We start from the raw sequence: 14570 nt of genomic DNA on the forward strand, positions 1-14570 counted from the left end.
CAAAGGGCAGGTGGTTGCTCTGTTGGTTGCCGCGTTTTAAAGGGCGGGTTGCCCTTGGTTATAGTGTTAGCATGGTGGCTAATTAAAAGGGAACTCTGAAGGGTTTTGGTCTTTCCAACACCTCCATAGCCAAATGTTTTGCAACGGAAAAACCAAAATAAGCGTTTCTTACTGGACAAATTCAGGTAGGTCCCTCCCCATTTCATCCCGTTTGCTTCATAGTGAATAGACACTAGGGACATCCTGTATATATAAATCCCCGGTCCACATACTTTCAACAAACAACACCCACAATCGGAAGATTTGAAAAAACTAAAACATTTTTATCACTTTCAGAAATAATTTCATGTGCAATGAATTTATGAATGTATGCAAACACACAGTGTTGAAGTGAAAACAGCAATACAATGCATCGGTGTTATGGTACCTGGTTGCATCCACAGTTGACAACATAAAGGATTCTATGTGGCATTGAGATGGTATGCCTAGTTGATATCCATTGAAATGCAAGGCCTAGGCCTAGGGAGTCAGAAGAGCTCATGTAATATCATCAGTTGTGATACAAATTCAGAACAACAACGACACCTATCCATGACTATCTTATAACATTGGCGTGACAGAAAATAACTATTATTTCAACAATAAGCTCTTTCATAAAAAGCCCATGATGATCATTTACAAAATCAGATTCCATCTTCACATTCAAATTCAAGTATTTAATGTACATTGAGAGGATATAAAAGTCCCTGTGATATCTTATCAGTTATAGGAGGAGTAGAGACACAGACAAGGGTGACTTATGGGACTCATGTCTGAAAGGTGAAGACTAAAGGTATACTACTATAGAAGGAGATAAAAAAATCCTCTATAGAGAGGATTGGAGAAACAGAGACCGTGTGAATTGAGAGCAATGAGAGAGACTGAGAGAGTGTGTGTTTCTGTGTGTAAGGATGTTTTTCAGCAGATGGCATGGCAGCCCACCGCGACGACAGTGTGCCAACGTACAAGCGGAATGGAGGAAAGACAGAGCTGGATGCATTTTTTTCAAAAGGTGAGCATGAGGAGATGTTGATGAGAACACACACACACCGCCTCGAGTTAAAGAAGTAGAGCAGAAAGTAATAGGGAAAGAGAGTGCAAGTGTTTCAGCCCCACTGAATTCCATCAGTAGGATAGTAGGAGACAGCAGACTCCTTCATGCAGTGAACTCACTGCTCTGTAGAAATGATCACATTTGTATACAGATAAAACTTGGTCATTTTCATAATGTTCGGGCACACACAAGGCAAGAGTGTGACATGCTGATATTGAATACAATATATCAATTATGACTCAGCCTAATCAATCAATGATGTATGAGACATCACAGGCAGGCAGGCAGGTGCACACACACACACACACACACACACACAATCAGTAAATAACAAAGAAAAATACTGCAAAGCTCAGAGATTCACCAATCATCCAGGATGTGTATATAAATATATACACACTCGTTAGGTAGAGACAGACTGGGTGGGAGGGGTGTGTGTGTGCCTGTGTGTTTGTGTGTGTGTGCTAAGCACACTTCCACACACACACGGCCAGGCTGCCTCCAAAGAACATGTAGAGCAGGTTCTTGACCTCGTGTGTCACCTCGAAGCCAAAGCCCTCACCAATCACCACGTGCCACGAGCTGCCAAACTTTTTATCCATCGACTCTTTGATCATCTTCGCAGCATTCTGAAATGGAAAGAGAGAGAGGTTAGAGAAGATACAGAAACCAAACCAAATCCCTGGCTCCTATCCATAAGCCCTTGTCAACACCACCTTGTGGATTTGAGAGTAAAGGATAGAAGTCAGCAATATGGCTGAAACTGAATACTTATCCATTGATAGGGATGAGGGATCCATTTGGAATTGGGCCTTTGAGAGAGGAGAGGAAGTGATGGAGGGGGTAAAATACAGAGGGGAGGAGGAGAGAGGGAAAGAAGGAGAGAGAGACGGAGGAAGAGAGAGAGAACCAGTGTTCTAGTCCAGATGGACACACAGGTTTGCTGGAATGAGTGGTGAGGCAGGCTGACACAATGCCAGACTGGCTGAGAGGGTGGATTACATACAGGCCTGGTTTTAAAAAGTGACTGTTTGGATTAAAGCAATAGTGAGTGTGCTGTACTAATCAAGCTGCACTTCGCACAGTGTATAGACAGACGGACAGACCTCATTATTGGTGGCAAACTTCTCACAGGCTGTGACACACAGTTCCATCGTTTCCACTCTCATCTCTTCTGGCATGTCTGTGTGCTGTGAAGAAATCAGAACAATACATTACAACACTCACCATTTACTCCACGAAACCGACGGTCACACAGCCTCTACTTGTGAACCACATATGTGTCACAGCAGCGAAACGATCTGTCTCACCCTGATGAGTGGGAAGCTGTGCAGCCTCTTGTAATCGGCCTCCTCCTTCTTGCTCTCTGTTGTCTCTGCCATTCCCTTCTCCTTCTGGAGAGAAAACTCACTCACATTTGAATGGAAGGATGGCCTTAGTATTTATTTGGCAGGTTAAAATGTTAGCTACATGTTGCCACAATGTTTGTCAAGTACTACAGTAGGCATGAGCAAAGGAGGCTGAACTAAAGAGACCCTCCTAGTCCTGCTCACTTCGTATTAGTTTACTTCTACCCATGACAAAACAAGCAATGAATGTAGTGACTGCAGGGTTGGTCACTATGGCCAGGAAAGTGACATGCATGAATGACATTGTCATGCATATTTAGGCAATTATCAAAAATGGGTGAAAGGTTACCCACAGAGTTGACTAGCTAACGTTAGCTAGCTAGTAACGTTAGTCTGTATACGTGTAACGTTAGGTATGACTTTGACAGGTAGCTGCTACCTAACTAGGCATCTGCCTACAGTAACATTAGCTAGTTACTGTACTGTAGCTAGTTGTCTTGTGGCTTGTGTAGGTTGTTGCCTTGCCTCCTCACTAACGTTCTCTTAGTTGCAATGCAACCAACGCTGCAAGTTAATGAAAAGAGTTGCAAACATTGCACGCCGTTATGAGACTTTCTTCTTTGAATTCTACTTGGTTATGGATAGCAAGTTGGCTAAATAGCTGGCTACTTACCTCTGGCTAGTTTACCACGACAAGCTAGGTCCATTTATTGTTGATATGGAAACATGTCGGCCATAGCAACCGCTTCTTTCGTGCCAGACTCTCCTTCTTCTTCTTGTGCGTTTCTGGCAGACGAGACTCTGTCTTGCCTATTGCTACCTTACTCAGGTCGGAGTGCGAATTACACATTTAAATATTTAATAGCCTCACACCCGTAGCAGGCCGATGGAATAGAGAAACGACAGCTTCCTTGATATTTTTGCTCTGCCTCTCATTTAAACCCAACTCACATATATATATATATGTGAGTTGTGATGTGATCCTAACCTCAGCATACCGCCTGCAACAGGACATGCTTCACAGTCTCTACCTCCCCACAACTCGCATTTGCCATCTGTGTGTTGACCCACTAACAATGGCCTAACCTCAGCCTTGTCAACAGAACCCCAACCCTCCTTTAATTCCCCCTTTCATTCCCCATGTACACCTACGACACTTCAAGACAGCTATGACTAAAAGTGATTTTCGTAGCAGGTTAGGAGAACATTTTCGCTAACCCTAACCCTTTTCCTAACCTTAACCTAATTACCCTACTCTGTTAAATAAATTATCCTGACCTGCTGCATAAATTCTCCTAACCTGCTATGAAAAAGTCACTTCCGGTCGTAGCTGTATTGAAATGGCGTGGAAAAAGTGGTTGTGTTTGAGCAGACCACGCTTGTCAAGTCGGTGACCATCGTTGCATTATGGGGTTATAATAGTTTTCCGACTTGCACCTACATGTCGATTGCATGAACTTTACAAAAATCACTTCATCAACAGCAACTTCATCCTGCAGCCTTCATCTGCATTGTGGGAGGCTCTATTGTCAACCAATCATTAGGGTGTTTTTGTTTGACCCACACGAACGTGACCAAAGATGTGACTGAAACAGAAACCAACTTTGCCACAATTCATGTATGCAGTGGATTATGTACAAATGAATGTGATATTTGGGTTTCTGTCATCAGAAACAGTACAATGTGCACATTTTTGATGCTGGCCTTCTAGGCAGAGTTGCAATAAAAAAGAAAAGATTAAGATGGGCAAAATAACACAGACACTAGACAGAGGAACTGCCTAGAAGGCCAGCATCCCGGAGTCGCCTCCTCACCGTTGACGTTGAGACTGGTGTTTTCCAGGTACTATTTAATGAAGCTGCCAGTTGAGGACTTGTGAGGTGTCTGTTTCTCAAACTAGACACTCTAATGTACTTGTCCTCTTGCTCAGTTGTTCACCGGGGCCTCCCACTCCTCTTTCTAATCTGGTTAGAGACAGTTTGCGCTGTCCTGTGAAGGGAGTGGTACACAGCGTTGTACGAGATCTTCAGTTTCTTGGCAATTTCTTTCATGGAATAGCCTTCATTTCTCAGAACAAGAATAGAATGAGTTTGAGAAGAAAGTAATTTGTTTCTGGCCATTTTGAGCCCTGTAATTGAATCCACAAATGCTGATGCTCCAGATACTAGTCTATAGAAGGCCAGTTTTATTTCTTCTTTAATCAGAACAACAGTTTGAAGCTGTGCTAAAATAATTGCAAAAGGGTTTTCTAATGATCAATTAGTCTTTTAAAATTATAAACTTGGATCAGCTAACACAACGTGCCATTGGAAAACAGGAGTGATGGTTGCTGATAACGGGTAACCATAGATATTTCATAAAAAAATCTGTCATTTCCAGCTACAATAGTCATTTACAACATTAACCATGTCTACACTTTATTTCTGATCAATTTGACATTATTTTAATGGACAAAAAAATAGCTTTTTTTTCAAAAACAAGGACATTTCTAAGTGACCCCAAACTTAGAAACGGTAGTCTATATATTTTCAGTTTGTGATATGGGGGTTGGAGAAATGGTTATTATAAACAATGGCACATTAACTTGTTGCACTGAGCTTTGCTGTTGGAAAACCACATCAGTATCCGACTATCAGCTGTTGCAGATGAACCTCCCCCGACTTCACTCCTCGACTTTCGTCTACAGTCGGTTGCTTTCACCTTACCAATCAAACTTGCCCAGTGTTTCTCTTTCATTCCATAGAGGAACGAGCACGTGAGGGTATGTCTTCCGGAAATCAAAAGTGATCGAATCCATGAAATCCATAACTAAATGTATTCGCTGTAGTCTCTAGCCAACATTGAAAACACTAGTTAATGTCCAAAACATTTTATTGGTCTTGTACAGTCCTACTGTAACAGGGTGGATGTGCCTCTCTTCTATGGCAGCCAAACGTCTGAGGGGGCACGAGTATGTGAGTATGGCTGAGGGATGGTCCAGAGTTTTTTTTTTCTCCAACACCTGAAACAGCTTTTTCTGCAATCTAGAGCAATAATCATTATTTATTTTATTTATTTATTAGGATCACCATTAGGGAAAGGGAAAGGGGGATACCTAGTCAGTTGTACAGCTGAATGTGTTCAACTGAAATGTGTCTTCCGCATTTAATTAACCCAACTCCTGTTAATCAACATCCACGTCATTAGCCGACGCCAATGGCGACTGGTTACAGTGAGAAGCTTCCTCTTGAGCGGACAGCTTGATGAAAACCAGTCAATGTTCAGGTCTCCAAGAAAATAGACCTCTCTGTTTACATCACATACACTATCAGGCATTTCATACATATTATTTAGCACTTGTCAAGAGAAAAAAAAAACCATTCAGCAATCTATTAATCAGTTGATGTGTGTAAGTATGTGTGCGTGTTCTGTGGGGTTGAAGCTACGAACCCATAGGCTTGGCTTGCTCATCCCTTCCAGGCTTTGGGAGGGAGGGGGGATAATGAGCCTGTCATTCCGTCTTCGTAACATTGCAAAAATCAGAAACCTTTTATCCAAAAATGATGCAGACAAGCTTATCCATGCTAAAAAAAAAATGTGATGATATTACTCCAGTGCTAGCCTCTCCACATTGGCTTCCTGTTAAGGCTAGGGACGATGTCAAGGTTTTACTGCTAACCTACAGGCATTACATGGGCTTGCTCCTACCTATCTCTCCGATTTGGTCTTGCCGTACATACCTACACATACGCTACGGTCACAAGACGCAAGCCTCCTTATTGTCCCTAGAATTTCTAAGCAAACAACTGGAGGCTTTCTCCTATAGAGCTCCATTTTTATGGAATGGCCTGCTTATCCATGTGAGAGACGCAGACTCGGTCTCGACCTTTAAGAAATGACTGAAGACTCATCCCTTCAGTAGGTCCTATGATTGAGTGTAGTCTGGCCCAGGGGTGTGAAGGTGAACGACAAGGCACTGGAGCGACGAACCGCCCTTCTGTCTCTGCCTGGCCAGCTCCCCTCTCTCTACTGGGATTCTCTGCCTCTGACCCTATTACAGGGGATGAGTCACTGGCTTATTAGTGCTCTTCCATGCCGTCTTTAGGAGGGGTGCGTCACTTGAGTGGGTTGAGTCACAGACATGAACTTCCTGTCCAGTTTTGCACCCCCTCGGGCTCGTGCGGAGGAGGAGATCTTCGTGGGCTATAGTCAGCCTTGTCACAGGGTAGTAAGTTGGTGGTCTGTTGGTATCCCTCTAGTGGTGTGGGGGCTGTGCTTTGGCAAAGTGGGTGGGGTTATATCCTGCCTGGTTGGCCCTGTCCGGGGGTATCATCAGACAGGGCCACAGTGTCCACCGAACCAACACCTGTCTCAGTCTCCAGTATCTAGGAGAGATAAGTGTTTCCAGTTTCAGAGATTTTTGTAGTTCGTTCCAGTCATTGGCAGCAGAGAACTGGAAGGAGAGGCGGCCAAAGTAAGAATTGGTTTTGGGGGTGACCAGAGAGATATACCTGCTGGAGCGCGTGCTACAGGTAGGTGCTGCTATGGTGACCAGCGAGCTGAGATAAGTGGGGACTTTATCTAGCAGGGTCTTGTAGATGACCTGGAGCCAGTGCGTTTGGCGACGAGTATGAAGCGAGGGCCAGCCAACGAGAGCGTACAGGTCGCAGTGGTGGGTAGTATATGGGGCTTTGGTGACAAAACGGATGGCACTGTGATAGACTGCATCCAATTTATTGAGTAGGTTATTGGAGGCTATTTTGTAAATGACATGGCCGAAGTCGAGGATTGGTAGGATGGTCAGTTTTACAAGGGTATGTTTGGCAGCATGAGTGAAGGATGCTTTGTTGCGAAATAGGAAGCCAATTCTAGATTTAACTTTGGATTGGAGATGTTTGATGTGAGCCTGGAATGAGAGTTTACAGTCTAACCAGACCCCAAAGGTATTTGTAGTTGTCCACATATTCTAAGTCAGAGCCGTCCAGAGTAGTGATGTTGGACAGGCAGGCAGGTTCATTCCTCTTCTGGCACACAGCTTCAGGATAGTCCTTGTTGGTGAAAGTCCTTGTTGGTGAAGATTTATGTTCCTCTCAAGTTCTTGGCACTTTACATAACAGATACCTTGTCCTTGAACCTCAGGAACTTGACCACTATTGGCATGGGTATGTCACCTGGGCCTGTGGTGGGGATTCCAGTCCTGTGGGTGCACTCCACCTCAACCTTCCTGTTTTCCATCTTCAGTTTTTCCGATATCATTTTCCTCACTTTATCCTCAGACTCCGTCCAGGTTTCATGTGGAGATTCTGCAATTCCATCCACAACCATGTTGTTCCGCCTTGATGATTGTCTCTCGAGATAATCAGATTTCTCCGTCATTGTTATCATGGATTCACATATAGAACTGATGTCCTCTCTCTCAATGACTTTGCTGTCATCTTGCCGTTCTCCTGTTTAAACTCATCGAACTGTCCCTAGGAGAACTGCAAACTGTTCTTCAGGTCCTGAACCTCTCTGGTCAGGTCGTCCATTCTTTTATTAGTTGACTCCACCAGTATTTGGACACAGCACATGAAGCTATTTTTGTTTGTTTAAAATAACCTTATTTTAGGTTACGCTGTTACTCCTCGCAGTTCCAGACAGGGCAGGTCACAGGGAAGATTGGAAACAACAACAACAAACAGCAGGGATCAAGACAGCCATAAGCGCGGGATAAACCACGCTTCTAGCCACAATGGCTAACTGCGTTGCGGGCTGCGTTCAAGCCCTCTAGAAAAACCAGCTAGCTTGATCGGCAACTAGCTAGCAACTAGGCTAGCTGCTACACCAAGCAGCTCCTCAGACCTGGCCTTGGTCAGCAGGATAACTGGACAGATAGTAGCTGTCCCAGCAACTGAGGCCAACAGCGTGGCGAGATCCAAACTCCAAAGGTAGCTAGCTATCTAGTAACCAAACTTTTTCAATAGACTTAAAAAAATGTCCAAAACATCAAACTCTTTTTTTTTTTTTTTTTGAGCATACCTTTTGAGGTGTCTGTATCCTCCTGACTGGTGGTTATTTATTTCAAGAAACAAAATATGCTTTCCTGCATCTCTGTCAAAATATTGGTAAAATATTGAAAGAAATGTCTTATTCAGTAGATTAAGTGATTGCTTACTTCTCTAAAGTCTACTAACCTTGTTAGCAGGCATGAGGCATGCCAGCTAAGATAGTTAGACAAGCAAGCTACTCTAACTTGATTGATAGCCTAAAAATGTTTTCTTGGTAGCTAGTTATGAGGTTGGGAGATTGGGAACCTATCTGGGCTAGCTAAAGCCATCTTCATAAAATTGCTAGGTGGCTAGTGGTATGACAGGTCTTCAGGGTCTCTTGAGAACCTTGATGATCTCGAAATGGAGTCAGTCGGCAGTGGTGAGCGCTCTGAAGTTGAACCAGTTCAGGATGTAGTGGGTCTACCCGCAGCAACAGGTGTGGTAGAGACTTCCAATGTTTGCCCTGAGAATCTTACCAGAGATGATTTTGGGCAAGTAGGAGTGAGACTTTTGGAATGAGTGGATTCCGTTTCCTGCTTTTTGGCCAAACCATATGTTGTGTCGTGCTGGGTAAAGGACAAACTGGAAATGGCTACATCTGTGAATGTTTCGATTTTTTGTGTATCCGCCTCCCAGAGGAAGCGGCGCTTTGAGTCACACAGCTAGGGGCTCAACCTGTGGCCTGCTTTGGACTCCGGAGCAGGGGGCTGCTAAAAGAGGTGATCAGTGTGGTAGCCTTGAGTGTTGAGGTGGATCAAATGAAAAGGAATATTCCTAGTGTTTGTGACACCTGCCATTTAGTGAGATTTAGACCCAGTGACAATGGTGAGACTAAGAATACCCTGTCTGTCTTTTTGAGCTATGAGAGTTTCTATCTGATAAGGTCAGGTTAGGTTATATTTGCTATTCTGTGAGGGCCTATGTTCCGAACCCGCTATAGTGCTTTAGGTGCCAAGGATTCGGACATGTTGCAGCAGCGTGGAGATCCGACGATGTGAGAAATGGGCAGGAGAACATATTCAGGGAGGGAGTATACAGTTGGGATAGAGAAAGCACTGCGTGTCAACTGTGGGGGTCCCCATGCAGATATGGATCCGAAGTGCCCTGTGAGAGAGAGACAGGTTGAGATTGTTAGAGCTTGAGTGGGGCAGAAAGTTTCCTATGCTGAGGCAGTGAAGAGAGTAGAGGATAGCCCAAGGGCGAGTGAGATGACTGGTAGCCCCTGAGTGAGTAGGCCTGAAGAGAGAGAGCCAGAGAGGATGAATTATAGTAGGGTTGGATTTCTTGCATTTATAGCCATGGTGATCAACTGCACTGCACTGATGAAGCGGAAATCACAGAAGATAGATGTCTTAGTTGCAGCAGCAGAGAAACATTTGGGTGTGAGAGATGAGTGCAGAAGATCTACAGGAAGTTTTGAGAGAAGGGGTTCCATCCTCCCAGGCCAACTGCCAAAGTAGTGGAATGGGGTGGTGGGTTTTTGGTATAGTGTATAGGTGCAGAGCTAGAGGGTGGTGCAATTTAAGTTGTCCCTTTCCCTTTTTCCTTTTTTTTGGGGGGGGGGGGGGGGGGGGGGGGGGGGGGTGACCAAAATGTGCAATCCGCATTCCGACCTGCGAAAGGCACGAATACGCAACACAGCCTCTAATCTGCCGGAAAACCACACAAAGAAGAATGGTGATGCATTTCTTTCTGCCTGCCAGAGTCCCCCCGAGCAACTAGTCTCAATCAACATTTCCAATGTCACAACGATTATCATTTCTCCAGTCTCGTTGTTTGTGAAATAGCATTTGTAAGTATTCTCAGTACAACTTTTGTCTAGTGGCTGTTTGGACTTGGAGACTATTTAGTGTTTACACGGTTGTATTTTGGTCCTGCCTGGTACTTATTGCATTTACCAGACTACATCCATATTCATAAATGTATACATTGATTCTTTATAGTAAAAGCTATATATCTTTCTATAATCCTGTGTTGTGTTTTTCCATATCCAGTACGCAGGTTTCCATTGACCCTGCCCTATTCAAGCACCTGGGGCTTGAACAAAAGGCTTCACACTGATGCTGAATGTGTGTGTGTGTGTGTGTTTGCGTGTCTGTGTGTGTGTGTGTGGTGTGTGTGTTTACAATTCAGTGTGTTTGGAGCAGTGGGGTTTTAAATTGAACCTGTGGCGTGTGTCCTGGACAGCACAGGATGTGACCGCGAGGGTTTGTGTGTCAGTGAGTAACAGGGTGGTCACTAAGTAGCCTAGCAGGAACCGTCCTTGTCCCACACACACTGTTAATCTGCACAGTATGTATAATCCCATTGTTTGTCCAAATAGCCATGAGCTTTATTTCTTTCTCGCTCTCACTTACACACACTTAATCCTGCCAATTTATTTGCTCACAGGTGTGCAAAAGCATGCACGCCCAAGCACCTCTCTCACCATACAGTAAAAGTCTACTTACTAGATATGCTTAAACCACACGTATCTAGCCTGTGCAAGCAAGTATGTATGAGCTCTACTGCTACAGTAATACCTAAAGCTCTACCTATGCAACACACAAACACATCAACACGCAAAGTCCAAATATATGCAATCACATGTAGAACATGCACAGTGAACATCAATTAATATAATTTCCTATTCATATGTTATAGCCACCATCTAAGGCTGATATTAGAATCAATCATTTTGAAAGCGAGATGTAGTAGGTTATTCATTGACACAAAAAGGAAAAGGAAGGAAATACACATAACTCACATTTGAAACAGACTTAACCTTTTGGCCATTTGAGCTTTTCGGGCTGTGCATTTCAAAACCAGTGAAGACAAGGACATGAACACACAGAGTATACCAACTCTGACAGGAAAGAAGAGGAAAAAGATAGAGATGCCAAATTTGCCTAAACATACAGTAAAAACCTGTTAAAAAAATACAGGTAATACAAAGAGTAATTTTCCCAACATCGACTATAAGACATTGTTTGGTTAATAGAGAAAATATCTTGTTTATTCATTTTCTAAGCTGTACAGTTTGCCACAATATCACAGAGACCATAGAAGTGCAGACATGAGCCGAACAGACCAGAGGCAGGCAAAACACTGATCACACTGCAGAATGATGTTGGAATAATAACTACAGTAGAGAAATAAATGGACATTTCTTTAATATGGGTAAAGATACCCAGACAGGAACTTGCCACTTAGTCATAACCAGGGAAAGCGACAGTGACGTGCGGTTAGGGTAGGAAGGGTAGGCAGTGTGAAAATCTATGATAAAATAACTAATGAAAAATAAATAATATACTTTTTTATCAACATTCATTGTCAACTTCATTTTTTTCTGCATGATAAAATAGATGTCTGAACTAGTACTACTACTTCCCAAATTTGCAGTGATCTGGTACAAATTGCACAAGGAGGCGAGGGGAAAGGCAGCCTCGCCATGTACCTTTCTCCCGCCCTTCAAATTCAAACTCAATGAAAGGAATTGACATGACTTGCACATTCGTGTTTCTACCTTATACTGCCAGCTAACGGATGAAGGCAGGTAGAGAGCTTTGCAAGAGGATAGTCAGAGCTCGCCCCTGCCTATTGTCATGACTCTCTGTCCTTGGTGAGGCTCAAAGCTGCCAGATCAGCTCGGCACAGGGTTGACAGATAGCCAGACCCCTCTCCCACCAGAGAGGAAGGGGAGTTGGGCCGGTTTTATGACTTAACGCCGGTCGTAAACTTTCTCTCTCTTGCCCTGCAGTACTGAAAAAAGGAATGTGCTGTGGGTAGAGAGACTCTTGGCTAAAAATTCTAACAGCAAAAGATTGGACATTGGAACATTTGTTTTGAAATCGAAACGTTTGGAATTGTTGGTGGGGATCCAAACAGTAATCATGTCATATAATTTATTATTTTGTGATGTCATTAAGGATGGTATAACAAGATAACTGTAACTCTGAACGTGTATATGTCCTAGTTATCAGGTTTGCATCTAAATGTTGCATACAATACATTATTAGATATAAGAATACTTTTTAAGTATAAAATACTTTTGTGAAGATAGAAATTTGATTTTAGCCTTCTGAATGAGATATTGACTTTCATATAAACTTGAGCCCAGTCAGTAACCCCGTCCACGTGAGCACATATATTGTGTCAACAGGACGGAACACCCTCCAAGGCCAGAGTGCTTAAAAGGACTCGCTGAGAATTTAAATACAGACCAGAGAACGTGAGGACGTGGTCCACACGTTGAAATGGTTGAAACTACAAGACCAGAAAATGGTAAGACCCTCTGAAACTCTCGAAGAGTGAAGAAGGTGAAGACCAGACCAAACATTCACAGTCTGCAGCTGGTATGTGAAGTAGTCTAGGGCAATTGACCAAAGACGGGAGGGAGGAATAGATCCCTTTCACCACCGCGTGGTACACCTGAAGGATCCATTCTAATAACACTCCAGAACAAAGAAGCATACAGCTAAGGACATTGTGACCTATGGTGGACAACCAGAGACTTACATCAAACTACAGAGAGACGACAGAGAAAGACATCAACGTGTAAAGATATGTTGCATTTCTAATCCGAATGAGCGGTTGTTAGGGTGCTAAATATTCTGACTACGGTGAGCGTAGTTTCCAAATGTATGTATGAGAATTTGTCTCTCCCTCTCCTTACACAACCCCCCTTTCCATTGTTTATCAATCCGTCATATCAGGTTAGTCCACTAGGGACTATATAATCACTGTATATAGATTTTTATATTGTGTTATTGACTGTGTTGTTGTTTTTTGTCGCACTGCTTCGCTTTATCTTGGCCAGGTCGCAGTTGTAAATGAGAACTTGTTCTCAACTGGCCTACAAGGGTTAAATAAAGGTGAAATAAAAATAAGATAAAAATATGGACTGTTGTCATTGCATTATGTTAGTAATCAATAACCTATACTGTGTGTGTGTGTTTATGTATTTCCGTGTGATTGTTTAGTTAGTTAGTAAATAAATAATAAAGCCAATTTGTATATCGCTGATTCATCACTTAAGTTAGGGTACGTGCAGATTTACAAAGTCAATAACGTTCAGAATGAGAGTGTCACGCCCTGGTCGAAGTATTTTGTGTTTATCTTCATGTATTGGGTCAGGCCAGGGTGTGGCATGGGGTTTTTGTATTGTGGTGTGTTTTGTCTTGGGGTTTTGGTGTTGGTATTGGGATTGTAGCTTAGTGGGGTATCTAGCAAAGTCTATGGCTGTCTGGAGTGGTTCTCAATCAGAGGCAGGTGTTTAGCGTTGTCTCTGATTGGGAACCATATTTAGGCAGCCATATTCTTTGAGTGTTTGGTGGGTGATTGTCCTTAGTGTCTTGATGTCCTTATTCTGTGTTAGTTTACACTAGTATAGGCTGTTTCGGTTTTCGTTACGTTTATTGTTTTGTAGTGTTTGTATTTAGATTCGTGTTTCGTTTGTTGAATAAACATGGATCGCAATCTACATGCTGCATTTTGGTCCGACTCGCCTTCACCACAAGAGAACCGTTACAGAATCACCCACCAAACACTCAAAGAATATGGCTGCCTAAATATGGTTCCCAATCAGAGACAACGCTAAACACCTGCCTCTGATTGAGAACCACCGGTACCCCCTGTACATACTCTCGCTATTGTTATTTTATTGCTGTTCTAATTATTTGTTACTTTTATTTATCTATTTTTACTTAACACTTATTTTTTCTTAAAACTGCATTGTGGATTAAGGGCTTGTAAGTAAGCATATCACTCACCTGTTGTATTCGGCGCATGTGACAAATAACATTTGATTTGATGTTGTGTGTGTAGCGCTGTTTACAAGTAGACCGACTCACTTGCATTTGGGTCGCTGTCTGTGGTGCTGAAAGTCGTCTGAGTGAGGCACAAGCAATTACGGCCTGTGAATGCGAGTCTAATGGTTGCTGCTGTTTGATGGTTATCTTTGTGATCGCGTCATACCGATAAACACGTAACACCGTAGCTTTATGAGCCTCAATAGAATATGCCTACCCGGCCTCAGACCTCACGTCACTGGATGGCAAAGTGTAGAAGATGAAGAGGGCTTTCATACATTGAATTATATATGAATGTGCATTGATATGTAAAATGAATACACGTCTGCAG

At 43.0% G+C, this 14570-nt stretch overlaps 1 protein-coding gene across 2 annotated transcripts; it reads right to left on the bottom strand.

Moving 5' to 3' along the window:
- Nucleotides 1-302: 302 nt before the first annotated feature.
- Nucleotides 303-3592, bottom strand: LOC110486118 (dynein axonemal light chain 4). Of its 2 annotated transcripts, none has more exons than XM_021557487.3 (4): nucleotides 3116-3592; nucleotides 2404-2487; nucleotides 2200-2283; nucleotides 303-1722 (listed from the first exon to the last, which is right to left on the bottom strand). In XM_021557487.3, exons 2-4 carry the CDS (start codon nucleotides 2473-2475, stop codon nucleotides 1558-1560), a joined length of 321 nt encoding a protein of 106 aa, XP_021413162.1. In that variant the 5' UTR covers nucleotides 2476-2487; nucleotides 3116-3592; the 3' UTR covers nucleotides 303-1557. The 2 variants fall into 2 exon arrangements, with proteins under 2 accessions (XP_021413162.1, XP_021413161.1); XM_021557486.3 differs by having other exon boundaries at nucleotides 2404-2503; nucleotides 3116-3230.
- Nucleotides 3593-14570: the final 10978 nt, after the last annotated feature.

Source organism: Oncorhynchus mykiss, chromosome 13 (genome assembly GCF_057628025.1).
Source record: "Oncorhynchus mykiss isolate SJ-2025 chromosome 13, ASM5762802v1, whole genome shotgun sequence".
NCBI lineage: Eukaryota > Metazoa > Chordata > Actinopteri > Salmoniformes > Salmonidae > Oncorhynchus > Oncorhynchus mykiss.